The sequence below is a fragment of the Cebus imitator genome, unplaced genomic scaffold (assembly GCF_001604975.1).
Source record: "Cebus imitator isolate Cc_AM_T3 unplaced genomic scaffold, Cebus_imitator-1.0 Scaffold669, whole genome shotgun sequence".
Classification (NCBI taxonomy): domain Eukaryota; kingdom Metazoa; phylum Chordata; class Mammalia; order Primates; family Cebidae; genus Cebus; species Cebus imitator.
The window spans coordinates 457067-476345 of record NW_016107984.1 but is presented as its reverse complement, the minus strand read 5'-3'; the positions used below and the strand labels follow the sequence as shown (position 1 = coordinate 476345).

The window sequence follows — 19279 nt, the reverse complement described above, 5'->3', positions numbered from 1 at the left end:
AATTTTAAAAATAGAAAACATTGTATCACAAAGATATTAAATCCAGTTGGCTCATTGGTTTCATTTAAATGCCATTACCGTAGAGGAAATGTTTTATAGCTTTTCTATTTAAACTTTGGGCTCTCAATTTATTAAGAGGTAGGATAACTAAGACTCATGATGAAATGACTTTGTAACTTGGAAGTACTATACTCACCTTTCAAGATATTTAAGGATTTCCTTTAGCATAAACAAATATTATTATGAGAATGAATTGATTATACCTTTATACACAAAGCATATAAGTACTTGTGTAAACTTATACTCTGGTTGATAGATGGGTAGTGTTGGATGAGAGCCCAAAAACAAGGCTCTTTATTGTTATTCTTTAGGGTTACAATAAGTTTATGTATGTCTCATTTGGCCCTTTCCAATACAAATAAGGCCTGTGTATGTTCTCTGTATGTATTGCTAATGAAGAAGATATAGAGATCTCACATGACTATGGAAGATAGCTACTCAACAGAACTAAGGTTCTGTGTCTTCAGAATGACATGGAAGTGACATATATGTTGAATTGACTTTTTAAAAATTTTTAAAACTTCAGAATGTGTGTCTTTTATTTTGCTTATAAAATAGACCTGTCTTTTAAAACATACCGCCATCTTGATTTATTTTATGCAAAGTTGATTTTACACAACTCAAAGGGAACAGTTACCCCTTCATTTTTTCTTGTTAAATAAAGGAGGGTCTCACTGTGTTACTCATGCTGGCCTCAAATTCCTGACCTGGATTCAAGGGATTTTCTTGTCTCAGCCTCCTGAGTAGCTGGGACGACAGGCATACGCCATCTTGTCTGGCTCCATCTTATGTCTATACAGTCATTTCAATAGATAAGAATAAAGATAGAGGTAGTTAAATGGCCTAAATACAGCAGTCCAAGAAATGAGTTGATAAACTGTTATAAGTGATCACATCTTTTTTCGTTTCTCCCTCTATAGATATGGCTTTGGAGTCCGACCCTTCTAACCATCCAGAAGCAAGGAAATCTCAAACAGATGGTGAGACAATGTTGTTTTTTCTGCCAAGAAAGAGTGAAAACTCTTGTTTGATCAGATGTATTATAGAAAGTATTTAGAAAAACTCATATTGGTTTAAATTTTTCATATTCAGTTGTTATTTTAACATGTGGTGTACTTTCCTTTAGTTGTTACTATGTTAATGAAATATGTAAACTTTTTGTTTAAATATTTTGCCATCTTTTTATCAACATAAGTTGTTGTGTGATGGAGGAGTCTTAGATTTATCTTTATGTATAATTCTTTGTCCCTTTTCCTGTGCTCCAAAGAGTACATTTTAAAGATGAATGATAGAACTTAGGCTTCAGCTTGGTTTTCATTTAAATAAATAATAAAACATAGTTGTTCATTGTCAGGGATTGAATCTATGATTTTAGCCTCCTCTGACACAGTCCTCTGACCACATGTGTTTATCAAATCCATGTTTATGTTATTCGAAACTTTTAAGTTATTAACCTTTTCATTTGATGTGATGTAAATTTAAACACGTTCTATTCCTGCTTATTTTCCTTAATGTTATGTGAAATCCTGGTTTGTTTGCTAAAAAGCCATACACAGCCAGGTTTTCCAGTTGATTTAAGCAGCAAGAATACAAGTGAGGATCTATAATCATATGTGAATGTTATTTACTGTAATGCAGCACTGTCAAATATGGCAGTTTGTAACTTTTGTTTTTGTAGTTTGAGTAGACTTCACCTCTCTTGAGTTGGTTATTTCTGGCTAGAATTTTTGTTCATTTTTGCATTACTATAAAGATTTACCTAAGGCTGGGTAATTTATAAGAAAAAGAGGTTTAATTGGCTCATAGATGTTCAGGCTGTATAAGCATGGCTTCAGCATTTGCTTCCAGTGAGGGCCTCCGCAAGCTTACAATCATGATGGAAGACAAAGGGGAAGCAGGTAGTTCCACACTGTGAGAGAGGGAGGAGAGGAGGGTAGGGGGAAGGTTTCACAGTCTTTGAAACTACCAGGATGAGAATTTGCTTCTTACTCTTACTCTAGGGATGGCACCAAGCCATTCATAAGGAATCCACCATCATTACCCAAACACCTCTCACTAGGCCCTGTCTCCAAGATAAAGGGTCACATTTTAACATGAGATTTGGAGAGGGAAACATGTCCAAACCAAATAAGAATTGTATTTCCCAGTTCCGTTCAGAGCCCTGGGCTTCTCACACCTAGAGAGCATGGAAGCGGAAAAAAGAAAAGCTATTCCATGTTAGTAGATGACCAGTAAGTGTGGTTGGATATGCTTAGCAGGAGTCTGGTGCATCTAGAGATAGGTGCCAGGCCAGGAAGTAGTTCTTAGAGCTGTTAGCTGTTAGATTCTGGTAATTAAGCTATAGGTAAATGCAAAATGGGAGAATCCTAATGGATCATGGCTCATATATGCAACAGGTAAACTTTTTTGTTAGCTAAATTTTTCATCTGGCCTAATTTTTTTGCCCTTTTCTTTTGTACATGAGTATTGTTTCATTCATATATAACAAAGATAAAAAGTAAACTAGGTCAAAAAGTAAATCTAAGTTTTTAGGTTTTACTTTATGAGATTTATCATGCCAGACAGTTTAAATTATAAATTGTTGCAAATAATTTTTTGAAATGGAATTTTATCTCATTTTATATAGGAGTAGTCAGTAAGATGTTAACAACTACTTTTACTTTATATTATTTGTGTCAGAAGTGACCGGTTTATTTTTTCATTCTTAGTGCACGAAAAAAGACAAAGCAGCTATGCAAACCATGTAAGTAAACACTAATGAAGGTGAGAAATTGATAGTTTGATGTAAAAGTATCTCTCTCTTGAGTCCTTTAAATTATAATTGGGACCCAGTGGTGACAGCATGGACCTCTTTTTGTGTATTTTCTAAATCTCTTCTACTTTCCTACATATCAAATTTGTCCAGAAAAGTCTTCAGCTTAGTGTGCCCACCTTTTAAGGGTTTCTGACATTTAAGTTAAATTTCAATAGTCTTGTTGTGGTATAAAGATCTGCTTTAAATATTTAATCTTATTTTTCATGAAATAACAAAAATAGAAGAGCTAAGTTAATTGTCATCACTGTGTATTGGTTTTCTGCCACAGCAGGTGAAAGCATACCTTCCCTGCTACACCATGACCTTATTTTTCTCCCTCTGTTTCTTTCAATCGTAGCACACTTTTGAATTAAATCAGTAACATTGACATGATTGTCACTATCCAAGTATTATTCACTGCTAAATCATATGGTGTTTTCACTGTGTCTCTGCATTACATGTTCCTTCGTTTGTTCTCTGAAATAGTTCTGAAATTTGAGCACTTCTGCACTTCTTCTGGATCATCTCTTTTTTCCTAGTCTATGCTGGTTTATCCAGCAGTAAGTAGCCTCGGGGTGGTCTGTCACTTTGTTAAAAAATTATTTTAATAATTATTATTAAATTATATTTTACATATAATTTACATCTCACATCCATGATTTTTTAGCATGAAGCTAATTTTCTGACTATATTCATTGGCCTGTTTTCTACCAGCTGTTTTCCCGCCCAAGTGTTGTAGCATTTATCACATGCCTTTCAAAGATATTTCCCATCTGCTAAAACATATCTGTTCCTCTTTTATTTTTGGTACGGGTGGGCAACTTTCTTTGGCCTTTTGTCATTCTAGTTCAAGATAGAGCGGCTTTCCCTAGACATGCTCAATGTCTGCTTTTCTGTGCTATCTCTTTAAAGTCTTTTTAATCTCACATAACTGCTGCCTTGTGTGGGATCGCCTGAGTCCTAGATTCTGTGTTTCCTTCTGTCCTGTTATCCTTTCTAGTTGTACTTGAGCACGTTTTCCTGGACAGAGATGTTTAGAGATCTGGCCAGTCTTAAAATCCTTCTTGATAGAGAATAAACTTCTAGATTGAATCTAAATTTTACGGTTCTGAAGATATTCTGCAATTGTGTTCTCATTATAGTGTTGTTCTTGAATCTATTGCCATCACGTGATACATTATTTATAACTGGGTTTTATGTATCTGTGGAAGCTGTTTAGGAGCTTTACTGTCTCTGAGATTCTGAAATTTCATAATAATATCTTGGTGGGGATCTTTTCATTTTATTGAGGCTACTAAGTCTGCAGACTGTCTCTCTCTGAGAATGTTTTTATTTTCTCTGTTACTTTTTTTCGGACAGTCTTGTTACTCAGACACTAGACTGCTTAGACAAGTATATCTGCATTGGTTTAAAATTTTTCCCCTTCTGTTTTTTTCAGTTTGTCTTTTTATTCTACTTCTGGGATATTCTGTGAGTTTATCCTCTACTATGTCTATTGAATTTTTATATTTTTTAGGGTGTTTTAAGATTTTATTTTAAAGTTTTGTTCCTGATTTTGACTGGTCCTGTGAAACTTTTTTTTGTTATTTCAATCTCTCTTGTTGGAGGCTTTTCTACAATGTGTGGTGGTCCCTGGCTTACTTGATTTGAAAGTATGACTTGTGTTAACTGATGGCACCAGTGTGAGGTTTTGGAAGCCAAACTAGCTTTTCATTTGGGGGACCTCAGTGTATTATCTGGGGACCTTTATTCGAGACAGTTCAGTTTCTTGAGAAGGATCTCCCAAGTTTCTGCCTGGAAAGTAAAAGCATGGCTACTTGCTTTCCAAAAGCAGAGTTAGGGAAGAAAGTTGGAGTTCCATTTTTGGTATACAGTTTTGTTTATATCTCAGGTTTAGGCCATGGTAGCCATGAGCCAGAAATTCTCAGGTTTGGTATATTCAGGGAACACACATCTAAGTTTCTTATCAGATGGGAGGACAGGTGGACTTGGGGCTCTAATCACAGATTTTCAACTGACCTTGATGGCTTTTGCCCTACTTTTTACATTTTACCCTACTTTTCAAAGTGCTATTTGCCGTGAAATTCACAGCCTGCCTTTAGCTCTGCAAGAGAAACTGCTCACTTCTGTTCCAGTCACTTTCTTTTTCTGTTTTTCTTATTTATTTAAGACCTATATTTAAGTGTAAATCAAAGTTTAATTTCAATATCATTAATGATATTTACCAAGACAGCTCTTTAGTGATGTATCTATAATAAGCATATTACAGTTTTCTTCTAAGGCCTTGTTTAATATTTTCATTCAAACTTTATACACTGTCATATTATCCCATTACTTGACAACATAGATGGAGCTGTTTTCGTGAATGCTCACTGTGTTAGAAATATTTAAGTTAATTAAGATTTGCTTATTTTTAGCTTGGTCAGCATAGCAAGGCCTCATCTCCTCAAAAAGGTGAACTAAGAAATTAGTCAAGCATGGTGGCATATGCTTTTAGTTTTACCTACTGAGGTGGCTGAGGCAGAGGATTGCTTGAGCTCAGGAGTTTGAGGCTGCAGTTAACTATCATTGCACCACTGCCCTCCAGCCTGGGCAACAAAGTGAGACCCTATCTCAGAAAAAGGAAAAGAGTTACTAATTGTTTGAAAACATACCTGAAATTTGTTCTGCCAAAAAGCAGAGAGAAAAATATAACCTTTGGCTTTTATTTTATTTTTTTTATGTTTGCTGAGAAGAATGCTGTACTTTATTTATTTTTCATTTCTTTTTGGAGGAACAGGTGGTATTTGGTTACCTGAGTAAGCTCTTTAGTGATGATTTGTGAGATTTTGGTGCACCCATCATCTGAGCAGCATCCACTGAACCTGATTTGTAGTCTTTTATCCCTTACCCTTTTCCCATACTTTCCCCCGAGTCTCCAAAGTCCACTGTATCATTCTTATGCCTTTGCATCGTCATTGCTTAGCTCCCACATATGAATGAGAACATGCAATGTTTTTCATTCCTGAGTGACTTCACTTAGAATAACAGTCTCCAATTTCATCCAGGTTGCTGGGAATGGAATGCCATGAATGTATTCAATATTATGGCCGAGTGGTATTCCATCATATATATGTATATGTATATCACAGTTTCTTTATTCACGTGTTGATTGATCGGCATTTGGGCTGGTTCCATATTTTGTAATTGTAATTTGTAAATTGTAATTTGCTGGAGTTCCTTGTAGATTCTGGATAATAGCTCTTTGTCAGATGTGTAGACTGTGAAGACTTTCTCCCACTCTGTGGGTTGTCTGTTTACTCTGCTGATTGTTCCTTTTCCTGTGCAGAAGCTCTTTAGTTAAGTCTCACTTGTTTGTTTTTGTTGCATTTGCTTTTGAGTTCTTGGTGATGAAGTCTTTGCCTAAGCCAGGGTCAAGAAGGGCTTTTCCAATGTTATCATCTAGAATTTCTGTGGTTTTAGGTCATAGATTTATGTCCGTGATCCATCTTGAGTTGATTTTTCTGTAAGGTGAGAGTTGAGGATCCAGTTTCATTCTCCTGCACGTGGCTTGCCAATTATCCCAGCACCATTGGTTGACTAAGGTTTACTTTTTTCACTTAATGTTTTAGTTGGCTTTGTTGAAGATCAGTTGGCTATAGGTATTTGGCTTAATTTCTGGGTTCTCTATTCTGTTTCATTGGTGTATGTGCCTGTTTTTATACCAGTTCCATGCTGTTTTGGTGACTATGGCGTTCTAGTATAGTTTGAAATCAGGTTAGGTGATGCCTCAAGATTTGTTGTTTTTGCATAGTTTTGTTTTGGCTATGTGGGGTCTTGTTTGGTCCCATATGAGTTTAGGATTGTTTTTTCTAGTTCTGTGAAGAAGGATGGTGGTATTTTGATGGGAATTTCATTGAATTTGTAGATTGCTTTTGGCAGTATGGCCATTTTCACAATATTCATTGTATCCATTCATGGGTATTGTATGTCTTTCCATTTGTTTGTGTCCATTATTTCATTCAGCAATGTTTGTAGTTCCCACCAGCATGTGAAAAAGATAATCCACCATGATGAAATTGGTTCTATACAAGGGATACAGGGATGATTTAACACACACAGGTCAATAAATGTGATACACCACATAAACAGAATTCAAAACAAAAACCACGTGATTGTCTCAATAGATGCAGAAAAAGCATTTGACAAAATCTAGCCTCCTTTTATGATTAAAACTCTCAGCAAAATTGGCATACAAGGATTATAGCTCAATGTAATAAAAGCTGTCTATGAGAAACCCACAGCCAACATAATACTGAATGGGAAAGAGTTGAATGCATTCCCCTTGAGAACTGGAAGAAGACAAAGATGCCCCACTCTCACCACTTCTGTTCAGCTTAATACTGGAAGACCTTAATACTGGAAGACAGAGCAATCACACAAGAGAAGGAAATAAAGGGCATCCACATCAGTAAATAGGAATTCAAACTGTTGCTGTTTGTTGATGATATGATTGTATTCCTAGAAAACCCTAAAGACTCCTCCAAAAAGCTCCTAGAACTGATACATGAATTTAACAAAGTTTCAGGAGATGAAATTAATGTACACAAATCAGTAGCTCTGTTATACCCTAACAGCAGCCACGCTGAGAATCAGACCAAGAACACAGCCCCTTTTATAATAGCTGCAAAAGTAAAATAAAATACTTAGGAAAGGACCTAACCAAGGAGGTGATAGACCTTTACAAGGAAAACAACTTTAGTATTTTTCATGGGTTAAAATGAGAGGCAGCAGGTATAGTGGAAGAAGTCAGTGGCTGGGCATTGGCATCCAATGGGTCCTGGACCTTTGATAGTAAGCCTTTGGTTTGACTTACTAAATTACAGGTGTAATTATTTTCTAGTTTTTGTTATTAAACTTCTATGTAACCCCTTCTATTTCTTGTTAAAGATCATAAAATTTCACCCTCTGATTTATGCTGACTGAAGTTAGATGATTTGTTTCTTTTTGTGATTGCCTTAAATAATACCTATGAACAGTAAACTGTTAGTAGTGTTTTTGGTGTAATTAAATGTAGTAAGACTGAATGAATTTGTCAAACACTTGTCGAAGTTTTTGATTTATTCAGAATTCTGTGCTCAGCAGCTAGAGATAGGAAGAGTAAGAGCCCTCCCTTACTCTTACGGAGAGGCATACTTTCTCATGAGGGGAATACTCTGCAAGTATTTCCTTGCTCAGGTGATGGGTACACCAAAGTCTCACAAATCATCACTGAAGAACTTACTTTTATAACCAAATACCACCTGTCCCTCTAAAACCTATGCAAATAAAAAAATTTTAGTATCTTGTAATCAGTGGTGAATTTGACTAATTAGTGGGCAAAGAAACCGTTTTTGGTGTGGCTGCTGTCAAAGAGATCGATCCAAGAGGGTAGATGGAGTCAAGTTTGCTGAAACAAGGAAAGAGAAAGGCAGTAGGCAGAGAGCAGGGGTATAGCAGGAAAATGCCTAGGTGCAGGTCAGATGATTTACAGAATGAAATTAATCAAGTTTTGAAATGAATGGTAAGTGTTCTCTGGGAGTCTCATTTGAGTCATGTCATGGCAGTCTCATTTAAACATGAAGGAAAAGTTAAATTTTTTAAGTTGTCATCTGTTTTCAGGGTGTGAGAGAATATTTAAGTAATACTTTTTTATATCCTCCACATAAGAAAACAGGACTAGAGAAACCTATGGCTTCCTCACTTGGTGGCCCAGCAGCCCTGGCACATAGAGCCTCTGAATCTGAAACACCTATTTTGTCACAATATCACCTGCAATAATACAGTTAGGACTAGTAACTTAGTAAATGCATTAGTTTTGTATTCATTGCAATGAAATGCTCCTGTACCAGTATGATTTAATATGTTACATTTTATCATAGTAAATAAATAGAAATTCTCAGCTGCTTTATGTCACTGTTGAAAAAACAGTGAAATCTTATTCATAAAATCCTTGTTAGGTTTGATGACAGGTACCATATTAAGAGCAGCATTTTATAACCCATATCTCAAACATCATCTCTGGAAGTTAAGAGCCTCCAACGGGTTTTCTGTAGAGTGCACATGATACCACACTCAGGCAGTTCATGGAGTGTAAGGAATATCTTAGGGCTTTGTCATTTGACATTTTAACTGAGAAAAAAATACACTTTGATAAGTTTACCATATACTTCCCTTCCTCTTCAGGTTTCTACTGAGCATTTACCTCAATTATATAGTTCATGCTCCACCATATTCATTGATGACAGCACAGCCAGCCACCCTCATCTTACAATGACACTAAACTCGTGAGTACACCTGTACTGCCAAGGGACAGACTCGTTTATTCTAAAGTTATTTCAGCCATTTGGTTGTCCTCTTCAATCACTTTTAAGAAATTGGAGTCAACTATATATTGATATCCAGATTCTAAATATTAAACATCAATTTCTCTTTTAATCTTAGACATCGTGGTGGAAGGAAAATCAGTTAGCAAATAAGCAATTTCAGAAAAAGTGTAGCTATTTATTTGATGCCTTTGTACCTTAAGACAATGTTGAGTGCAGTGAGAAGGATAGGTTCCCTTTATTGAATTTTTTTTTGTGTGCGAAGAATTAGTTTGTTTAATGAGTTGTAGGCCTAAATCAACATGTACTACTTTGGACATTAGTCTTGGAGGAAGGAACAGCTTTTTCTCTTCTGGCACCACAGTATATCAACATTTGAATTTCTCCCATTGTGCATGAGCACCTCATGGGCCACAAAGATGCACTTTGAGAGCACCCTGAAATGAAGTTTATTTGAAAAGGAACAACCACCAACACCACCACCACAGGGGCTGTCCAGTGTACATTATTATCATCTCCTTGGGTCATGAGTGTTGATTTTTAGAACATAGTTTGGAAAGTGCTAATTTAGAGTATTAATGTCTTTATTTTTAATTTTACTTTTAATTCTAGAAACATAACTACTTAGCTTATAAACAATTTTGTTTAGAATGCGCTAGCCTTTTTAGCTAATTTGATTGTCGGTAACTTTTACTTTAATTAAAAATTGGAAGTTTACACTTGTAATAATGCCACTTTCCTCTCTCCCTTATAACAATAGTTGAGATGAAATTGTGTTTCAGCAAAAACTGGGCTCGAAGTCTGTCTCAGGCTCTGAGCTTTGGGACCTATTGAGTAGTCACTAAATGTCTGTAGTCAGCCAAGTCTATTCAATCTTTTTATTTATTTGTTTTTCAGATGGAGTTTTGCTCTTGTTGCCTAGGCTGGAGTGCAATGGCGCTACCTCAGCTCACCACAATCTCCCATGTTCAAGCGTTTCTCCTGCCTCAGCCTCCTGAGTAACTGAGATTATAGGCATGCACCACCATGCCTGGCTGATTTTGTATTTTTTTTTTTTTAGTAGAGATGGGGTCTCTCCATGTTGGTCAGGCTGGTCTCGAACTCCTGACCTCAGGTGACCCACCCACCTCGGCCTTCCAAAGTGCTGGGATCACCACATCACCTGGCTGTCTCTTAAATCTTCGAGCAGGAAAACAAACAAACGAACAAACTACTTCGACTGGAGTCCCTGCTTTCTTTCGAATTCAAAAGATTTTGATGTGTTAGCATACCATTCAAAAGCAGCTTTTAAGGTTAATCTTGCTCAAATAAATTTCATGCTTTTTTCCTCATTATTCTAATTTTTAGAAGTCTACTTTCAAAAGCAAAGTAAGTTTTAACTTGCCATCAGCAAGTTAAATTTTTTAAAAAAATATTTACAATTGGTGAAATAGAGGTTTATTGAGCAAATTAATAGGGCAAATTGGCTTCAAGAAAAGATTTTGGAAAATATCATGAGTTAGTAGTGCACTGTTATCAGTGGGATAGATGGAACTCACTAGGGATCACTTTTACAAAGTTTTTCTACAAAATACATGTCTGCAAACACATGCATCTTCCCATCTCCACTTTTCCTCCATCCCTAGGCACTGAGAAGCTTTTAGGAAAATAGGGATCGATGTGAGGCATCTTCATGTAAAGAAAAGCATGCCATAAGATTCTGATTTTCACCCCAACTCAATCATTCCAAATTTTCCTGTGCATTGAAATCACCTGGGAAACTTTTAACAACAACCCTCGATGTCCAAAGTTATATCCAATGCTAATTAAATCAAAATGTCTTATTTTTAAAATGAGGCAATTATTGAAGCTTCTCAGGTGATTTTAATGTGCAGCAAAATTTGAGAGCCACTGCCTAATTTGAGTTTAGGATGAGAAACTGCTCCTATTTGGTGGGACCTTGGGCAAGTCAGTTTTTTAAGATTTGTTTCCCTGATCTGTGAAATGAGTGTTGGATTAAATGTCATGTATGGTCATTGGTCCTTTCCAGCATATACCTTCAAATTCTGTGATTATAAAATTATTTCAAGGCCGGGTGTGGTGTCTCACACCTGTAATCCCAGCATTTTGGGAGGCCAAGGTGGGTGGATCATGAAGTCAGGAGTTCGAGACCAGTCTGGCCAACATAGTGAAACCCTGTCTCTACTAAAAATACAAAAAATTAGCTGGGCATGGTGACAAATGCCTGTAATTTCAGCTACTCAGGAGGCTGAGTCAGGAGAATCTCGTGAACCCAGGAGTCAGAGGTTGCAGTGAGCTGAGATTCCGCCGTTGCACTCCAGCCTGGATGAAGGTTCAAGACTCCGTCTCTAAAAAAAAAAAGTTATTTCAGAGATGAAAACTACTGGAAGTAGTTTTAAATGCTTAAATGCTAATGTTGCAGGCATTTTGAAAAGTGCTAATATTATATAGACCTATTAATAAATTGAGATTTGCCTTCCCTCAGTTATTTTGAGCCGCATTCTATATGCTGAGGGCAAATGGAAGCACATAACTTATCTAAGAGATGCTCTTGTTTTGTGATACACAGCATCTGTGGGTAACTTAGAAATACAGTTACATATATCTGAAGAGCTGTATCTGTTCATAAATATTTCAGTTAAACTAATTGAAGGTACCTGCCATTCATATTACACTGTGTCATGTTACACAGCCTTGTTAGCACTGCTTATTTTAGGATCACTGTACCTATCATTGATACTGTGTGAGCTTATGTTTACTAATATATTTTCTAATAATTATGCAACAGAGATTTCAAATAACTTTTATTTGTTAGAAAGCACTTTCATTATGTGATACATTTTTAGGGAAATCATAATAAAAAATGGGTAGGTAGGAGATAAGGAACTAAACTAAAATGCAGGGCCTAACATCTTAAAAAAGAAACCACTACTTTGTGGCTGAAATTTAAGCATATGTACACATAGATATAAATTGCATTAGCCGGGCGCGGTGGCTCAAACCTGTAATCCCAGCACTTTGGGAGGCCGAGGCGGGTGGATCACGAGGTCAAGAGATCGAGACCATCCTGGTCAACACGGTGAAACCCCGTCTCTACTAAAAATACAAAACATTAGCTGGGCATGGTGGCGCTTGCCTGTAATCCCAGCTACTCAGGAGGCTGAGGCAGGAGAATTGCCTGAGCCCAGGAGGCGGAGGTTGCGGTGAGCCGAGATCGTGCCATTGCACTCCAGCCTGGGTAACAAGAGTGAAACTCCGTCTCAAAAAAAAAAATAAATAAAAAAAAATAAATAAAATAAATTGCATGAGGCTGGGTGTGGCGGCTCACGCCTGTAATCCCAGCAATTTGGGAAGCTGAGGCAGGGTGATCAATTGAGGTCAGGAGTTTGAGACCAACCTGACCATCATGATGAAACCCTGTCCCTGCTAAAAATATAAAAATTATCCGGGCATAGTGGTGGAAACCTGTAGTCTCAGCTACTTGGGAGGCTGAGGCATGAGAATTGCTTGAACCCTGGAGGTGGAGGTTGTGGTGAGCCAAGATCACGCCACTGCACTCCAGTCTGGGCACCAGAGTGAGACTCTGAGTCAAAAAATAAATACATACATAAAATAAATTGCATGGGACGAAAGGTCTTGTGGGTAGAAGAGCATATAACAGGGAAATATTATTTATATATTATAATAATCAACAGAAACACATCTTCTAACAGCATATCGCCTTGCATTTTGGTTTTCATGTTTTTGCTGAAATCCAAGAAATGAAAACAAGAAAGTGCCCTTGTGGTACTGTTCTGAACCAGAAGATTTTAATTTCAGGGCCACTGGGAGAGTTTCCTCTGCACCCTTTTTAAAAAATGTCTTCAGGCCTAACCAGTGATAACATCTATTTTTATGAATGTTTTTCCTTCCGCAGTGTGGCCTTGGAGATATATTATCATATCAAGCAAAGGTGAGCTTTTTAAAAACCTGTCTTGTTATTGTAGCTAACTACTTTGCAAGCTGTCAAGCTCAGTGTTAGGTCACAGGTCTAGACATCATAAGCTGTATTGTGCCTACGAAAATATCAAGGCAAATTATTTGTGTTTTCTTTGGACCTTAAGACTCTCTTAAATCTTAAATGACTGGGAATCTCAAAGAGTATGTGTTTATATTGATTATATTGATATTTACTGTTGTAGAACTATAAAATTGAGATTTTTTTTTTCCAAATCTCTTTTTAGCTGAGTTTTCACAGCCTTACCACTGTTGATATCATAAACTAGATAATGCTTTGTCCTGTGCATTGCAGAAAGCTTAGCAGCATTAATGGCCTGTACCAACTAGATGTCAGTAGTAACCCATGACCTAAGTTTTGCTAACAGAAAGTATTCTTTGAGAACAATATTGTTAACATAAATTTTTTAATGAAAAAATAACTTTTTTCTCATGTATCAGGAAACTGGAAATAAAAAAAAGAAAAAACTTTTTTCAGCAGAAAGTTGAGTAAAAAGTATGTCAGGTATTTCTATTATTGAAAATCTCTAATGTGGAGCTTAGTAGAAGAAAGCTGAGTTCTCTAGCTCTTTCTTTGCCATTTGCTTTAAAGAATTTACTTTAAGATGGCTAGGCATGGTGGCATATGCCTGTAATCCCAGCACTTTTGGAGGCCGAGGCAGGCGGATCAGTTGAGGACAGGAGGTTGAGCCAGCCTGACCACCATGGGAAAACATGTCTCTACTAAAAATACAAAAAAATAGGTGGGTGTGGTGGTGCATTCCTGTAGTCCCAACTGCTAGGGAGGCTGAGGCAAGAGAATTGCTTGAACCCAGGAGGCAGAGGTTGCAGTGAGTGGAGATCGTGCCATTGCACCCCAGCCTGGGCGACAGAGTGAGACTGTCTCAAATTAAAAATAAAAAAAAGCATGAGGCAATAACATGACCTAACATGCAAATATGTAGTTGGTAAAAGGTGTATTTTTAAAGCTCTGAGACAGTTGTGGGTATTCATTAATGCTAAGTCAAAACTTCACAAGTGCTACTTTCTTAAATTAGTTACAGTGGCATTTTACATATTACTAAATTTATTCCATCAGTACTCACTCGTCTTTCTTGCACGGTAAATTGATCTTTTCCCTCATACTCGCATTTATAATTATGCATTAGTTATTTGGAATATGTTGGTTTATGTTTTATTTTGTCAAAAATCACTTTTAGTTTAACTGCCAATCTTATTTTAAAATATCTTTAAGTATTGAAAAGCTGTCAAGCTATAGTAGAAAGAACGAGTTTTTCAGAGTCCTCAGGAAAGCTTAAATTTTATCATTGGGAACAAATACTTATTTTCCTTGAAGGGACAACCTCATATCATTTATTTTTGAGAATGATAGTTGCCCTTTTTTTTTTTAGACCAAGTCTCACTCTGTCACTTGGCTGCAGTGCACAGGCACAATTTCAGCTCAAGCAGTCCTCTCACCTCAGGCTCCTGTGTAGCTGGAACCACAGACATGTGGCACCACACCTGGCTAATTTTTGTGTATTTTTGGTAGAGAGAGTTTCGCCATGTTGCCCAGGCTGGTCTTGAACTCCTGAAGGAGCTCAAGGGATCTGCCTGCTTTAGCCTCCCAAAGTGCTGTGATTTTACAGGCATGAGCCGCTGCACTGGCCCAGTTGTATTTTTACATAAAAATGATGTCCTGTGAAAAAAGTGATTGTTCAGCTCACAATTAAATCACGAATTCTTTTTTTTTTTTTTTTTTAAACACAACGGTACTACAGTCAGCAGAAGCACTTCTTGTTAACTTTCCACTGATTCAGAATATTAAAGCGACATGTCAAGATTTAGTAACACCATTTTTTACTGCTTCATCAAAGACATTCTTAAGTACTTCAGCCTATCTTTTTGAACTGTAATGGACAATAAAGGATAGAATGACTACTAGTGTAATTGGTACCACTGCCTTGATTTAGGCTGAGAAACCAGCAGTTTTACCCACTTTTGCTTCTATACAGTCATGGCAAGTGTCTATGAAAAAGCAGTGTCTTTGTATTACTTTCCTAATTAAAAAAGTTTTTTTATCAGCTTTCTCAGGTTGAATTAGTATGATTATCAGAACAGTGTCGGGTGGGCACGGTGGGTCAGGCCTGTAATCCCAACAATTTAGGAGGTCAGGCAGGTGCATCACCTGAGGTCAGGAGTTCAAGACCAGCCTGGTTAACATGGTGAAACCCCATTTCTACTAAAAATACAGAAATTAGCTGGGCATGGTGGTGGATGCCTGTAATCCCGGCTACTTGGGGGGCTGAGGCAGGAGAATCTCTTGAACCTGGGAGGTGGAGGTTTCAGTGAGCCAAGATTGCACCATTGCACTCCAGCCTGGGCAACAAGAGTGAAACCCTGTTTCAAAAAAAAAAAAGAAGGAAGGAAGGAAAAAAAAAAGAAAGGAAAACAAAGAAGGGAAGGGAGGGGAAGGGAAGGGAAAGGGAAAGGGAGGTGACCTCTTAGGCCTTCTGGAAAAGGGTCTTGGGGATCCCCAGAGGTCCACAGAGCACATTTGGAGAATCACTGGTTTATTACACAAGCACAATGCATTAGTTTTATGAAGTTTAAAGTTTGTCAAAGATTGACCTCTTTTAAAATAAGGCAGATGAGTTTTTAATTGAAACAACAGAAAATAAATACATCATGAGACTATGCTACAGAGAACTAAAGAGAAAGAACGTTAGAAAATCTGAATCACTTTTTGATTTATTAAAGTTCTAAAGACTTTATTGCCCACCACTACTGCTTCGTAAAATGTTCTTGTGTTTCAGTGTGTGGTTAGAAGAGTGAAAATATGTTTGGTTTGTTGTCATTGCTTGTTAAGGGTCAATACTTACAGACAGTTCTGTCTGGTTATCGTAAAAAAGAATTCATAGCACAGGACATGTGCTGAGGAAGAAGAGGTCGGGAAACCCTCTGCAGGCCAGGATCCAGGTGAAGAATTTGTAAAAAACTGTTTGCTTTGCTGAAGTAAGCACCAGAGCACATAGGAGGCATTATTTACTAAACAGATAGTTTACTAAGATATTTAACAGTTTTTGAAGTAATGCACATTCTTATTTTATAGAGATGCCGATAGAACTTTGGGCATCTTTGATGAACGGTTACACCCATTTACAGTAAGTGGCACTTTTACTGAAGTTGTATTTGCATCATAGACTGGCATTTGTTTCATGCTGAACTCAAAGTCATCTTTCTTTAAATCCTCTTCCCCATTTTGTGTTGCATTTAGTCATCTTAAGTGCTGTAAAAAGAATGTGCTGGAATAAGAACTGATCTGTAGCTCTCCAGTAAATGAGCTAGTATTAGTAAATATAATATCCAAATAACAGAAAATGTATCTTTTAAAAAGACAAAAGACAATTACATAAACTCATATTGCAACAAGCAATATGAGTATATGAAGTACTTTTCACACAGAAGCATGATTTTTATGAAGAGAGTTAAGAATAATTTAAGTTTAAATCAACTTACATGGTGTAAAAATTTAAAAATGTGCTTCCTCGGATACGTAATAGCCACATGTGGCTAGTAATTATTGTATTTAACACCGTAGGCTTAGAGCCTCATGGTTAAAGGAAACTGTGTTTTCTCAGTTTATTGCCGAGAAGAGTGACATATGGTTAGTAAGACATTAAAGCCTAAAAGTAACTTACATTTGGATGGAATTATGTGGGGGAAAGAGTAAAAAAGAACAATAATTTTCTGAGGTTAAGCTCATATTATTTTTAAGTGAATGTTGATGAGTATTAAATCATTATGGTATTTTAAGATTCCACTGTTCATATTGTAAAATCTAAAAGACATCTCACTACGGTGGGCACAAATGTGAACACTGCTGTCTTAAGAGCACTTTAGGTTTTTTCTTCAGTGGATACTTATATTGCATTTTTTCTTCTTTCAGCAAGAATGGCTTCTGGAGGAATACTTTAAGTATGATCCTGGACACAAATTGATTTTCACATTTCTTCGTACTCTATTTAAAGCCAAAAGGCTAACAGCTGACTTGGCAATCAGAAGTTTGGTGAGCTATTTTCTGTTTATAAAGCGTCGTTAGAAATTGGTCTTGTAGAGCAGACTGGCCAACATGGTTAAACCCTGTCTCTACTAAAAATACAAAAATTAGCCAGGCTTGCTGACATGCCCCTGTAGTCCCAGCTACTCAGGAGGCTGAGGTAGGAGAATTGCTTCAACTCAGGAGGCAGGGTTTGCCGTGACCAGAGATCAAGCCACTGTATTCCAGCCTGGATAACAGAGAGAAAAAAAAAAAAAAAAAAGAAAGGAAACAAAAGAAATTGATCTTGTAAACAGGGTGGCCTGGTCCTGTTTTTAAATAAAGATAGGTTTCTGAAATTATCTCAGAACTTTAAGAGAAACTTAAGAAAGCAAATATACGCATTGGAGTTGTCATCATCATCATGGCTTAAAATGTTGCCATTGCTTTTCTCATCACAGAACAATTGCTATTAAAGGCAGCAGGAGGGATTTCTGATTTCTCCCCCCACACTTCAGTGCACACATGCACACAGTGCACAGTGCACACACATCCAAGGCATGTGGAGGGCTTGGAATGGGGAGTAGTAACAAAACCATCTGGTTGATGGGCAGGAATAAGATGCCTATGTCTAAGCTGAGGCCCAGGCAGTATCCCCAGGCAATTCTGATGCATGTTGTGATTGAGAGCTGCTGCCTTCAATTCATTGTTCCTTGGATGTGCCTAATCTACCCCTGCTGGGCAGAGTAGGTAGCAGAAATATTTGATCTATGATTGTGATATGGTCCCTTGCTTGGCCTGGTCAAGCAAAGCCTTTGTAGAACATAAGAATAAAAGGCACTTACTTTCTGGTCAAAACCAGAAGTATTCTGGTTTTTCACAAAAGTTCTTATCACAGCACTTCAACCCAGCTAAGTCAAAGGCCAGTCCTCTGTTTTGCAGGTATACATCGAAAGACATAAGTTATGCCGATATCAACATTTGTCCAACCAACTGGAAAAGGATTGTCTTCGGAGCCACTCTTCTTGCCGTCAGGGTTGGGCACAATGTGGCTGTGTGCCATGAGCACTACTGCAAGCTCTTTGAGAACATTACAGTTGATGATATGTGAGTTTGAAGGTTTTTGTGAACTTTCTAACCATTTTTGAATATTTGCTCCCATAAACTTAAACACTTTAAGAAATATTTTTAAAGGTTACATTGTGCAGATAATAAGAATGGACATAAATACCACATGCTCTTTCTCCCCAGCTTTAGAACAACCATTCATATTTTTCACTGTTCATTGGTAGGTCTTGGTAAATTGCTGTTGTAAATAATCTCATAAATGGAAAAGTATATTTCTAGTGAATGTTTCTGGCAAATATCTTACCAGTGTACTACCAGAACATAATAGTACAGTAAATATCCTTATGGCTTTTTACAAGCTATCTGCAAGTTCCAGTCTCTTTGTAAGGAGCCTATGTCTGGCCTTTGAAATAATTGTTTGGTCATTGACAGGTCTTGGGTCTCTGCATTGTGAAGTATAGCTTCACCCTGACTTATACATTGTGTGTTTGCTTTTGCTGGTGTTCCCCCTGCTTTTATCTGAAGATCTGTCTTATAGAAACCTTGAGATACAGAATAGCCTCAGTTCCCTGTGCCCCTGTCCTCTCCCCATTAGGAGTGTTGCATCACTGGGCTGATGAGTTAGAAGTTCCAGTGTTCCCCTCAGGCAGTCTGAGAAACATTGCTGGGGCATCACCTAATGCTCACCACACTCAGGAGGTTCCTGGGGTTCTCATGCAACCACAGCAGCACTTGGGAGGGTCCCGAGTTACCTAGGAGAGTGCAAGAAATCTTGCTGAGTCATGGGGTTGCTCACAGATGGCACCAACATGCCCCTGAAACAGGAGCCTCATGGGTCTTTCTTCCAGTCTGGCCTGATGACTGCTGTAAAGGGAAGGTCTTTGGAGCTGATTGTCAGGGTGAGCCAGGGAGGCATTTCCAGCAGAGGCTCACGCAGTGTCCACTAGACAGCAAGAATGGCTTTGTAGATGACACTTAGGAAAATCTGAAGGAACACCT

At 37.5% G+C, this 19279-nt stretch overlaps 1 protein-coding gene across 1 annotated transcript in view; it reads left to right on the top strand.

Annotated features, from left to right (window-relative positions):
• LOC108295949 (cyclin-Y-like protein 2) overlaps positions 1-19279 on the top strand; it is a 44907-nt gene that overhangs the window by 14300 nt on the left and 11328 nt on the right. The window contains exons 2-8 of the mRNA XM_037734824.1: positions 981-1040; positions 2769-2803; positions 9059-9159; positions 13115-13150; positions 16286-16337; positions 17123-17242; positions 18155-18319. Coding sequence (XP_037590752.1) covers positions 983-1040; positions 2769-2803; positions 9059-9159; positions 13115-13150; positions 16286-16337; positions 17123-17242; positions 18155-18277 — 525 coding nt within the window. The 5' untranslated portion in view covers positions 981-982 and the 3' untranslated portion in view covers positions 18278-18319. The remainder of the gene's footprint in view (positions 1-980; positions 1041-2768; positions 2804-9058; positions 9160-13114; positions 13151-16285; positions 16338-17122; positions 17243-18154; positions 18320-19279) is intronic.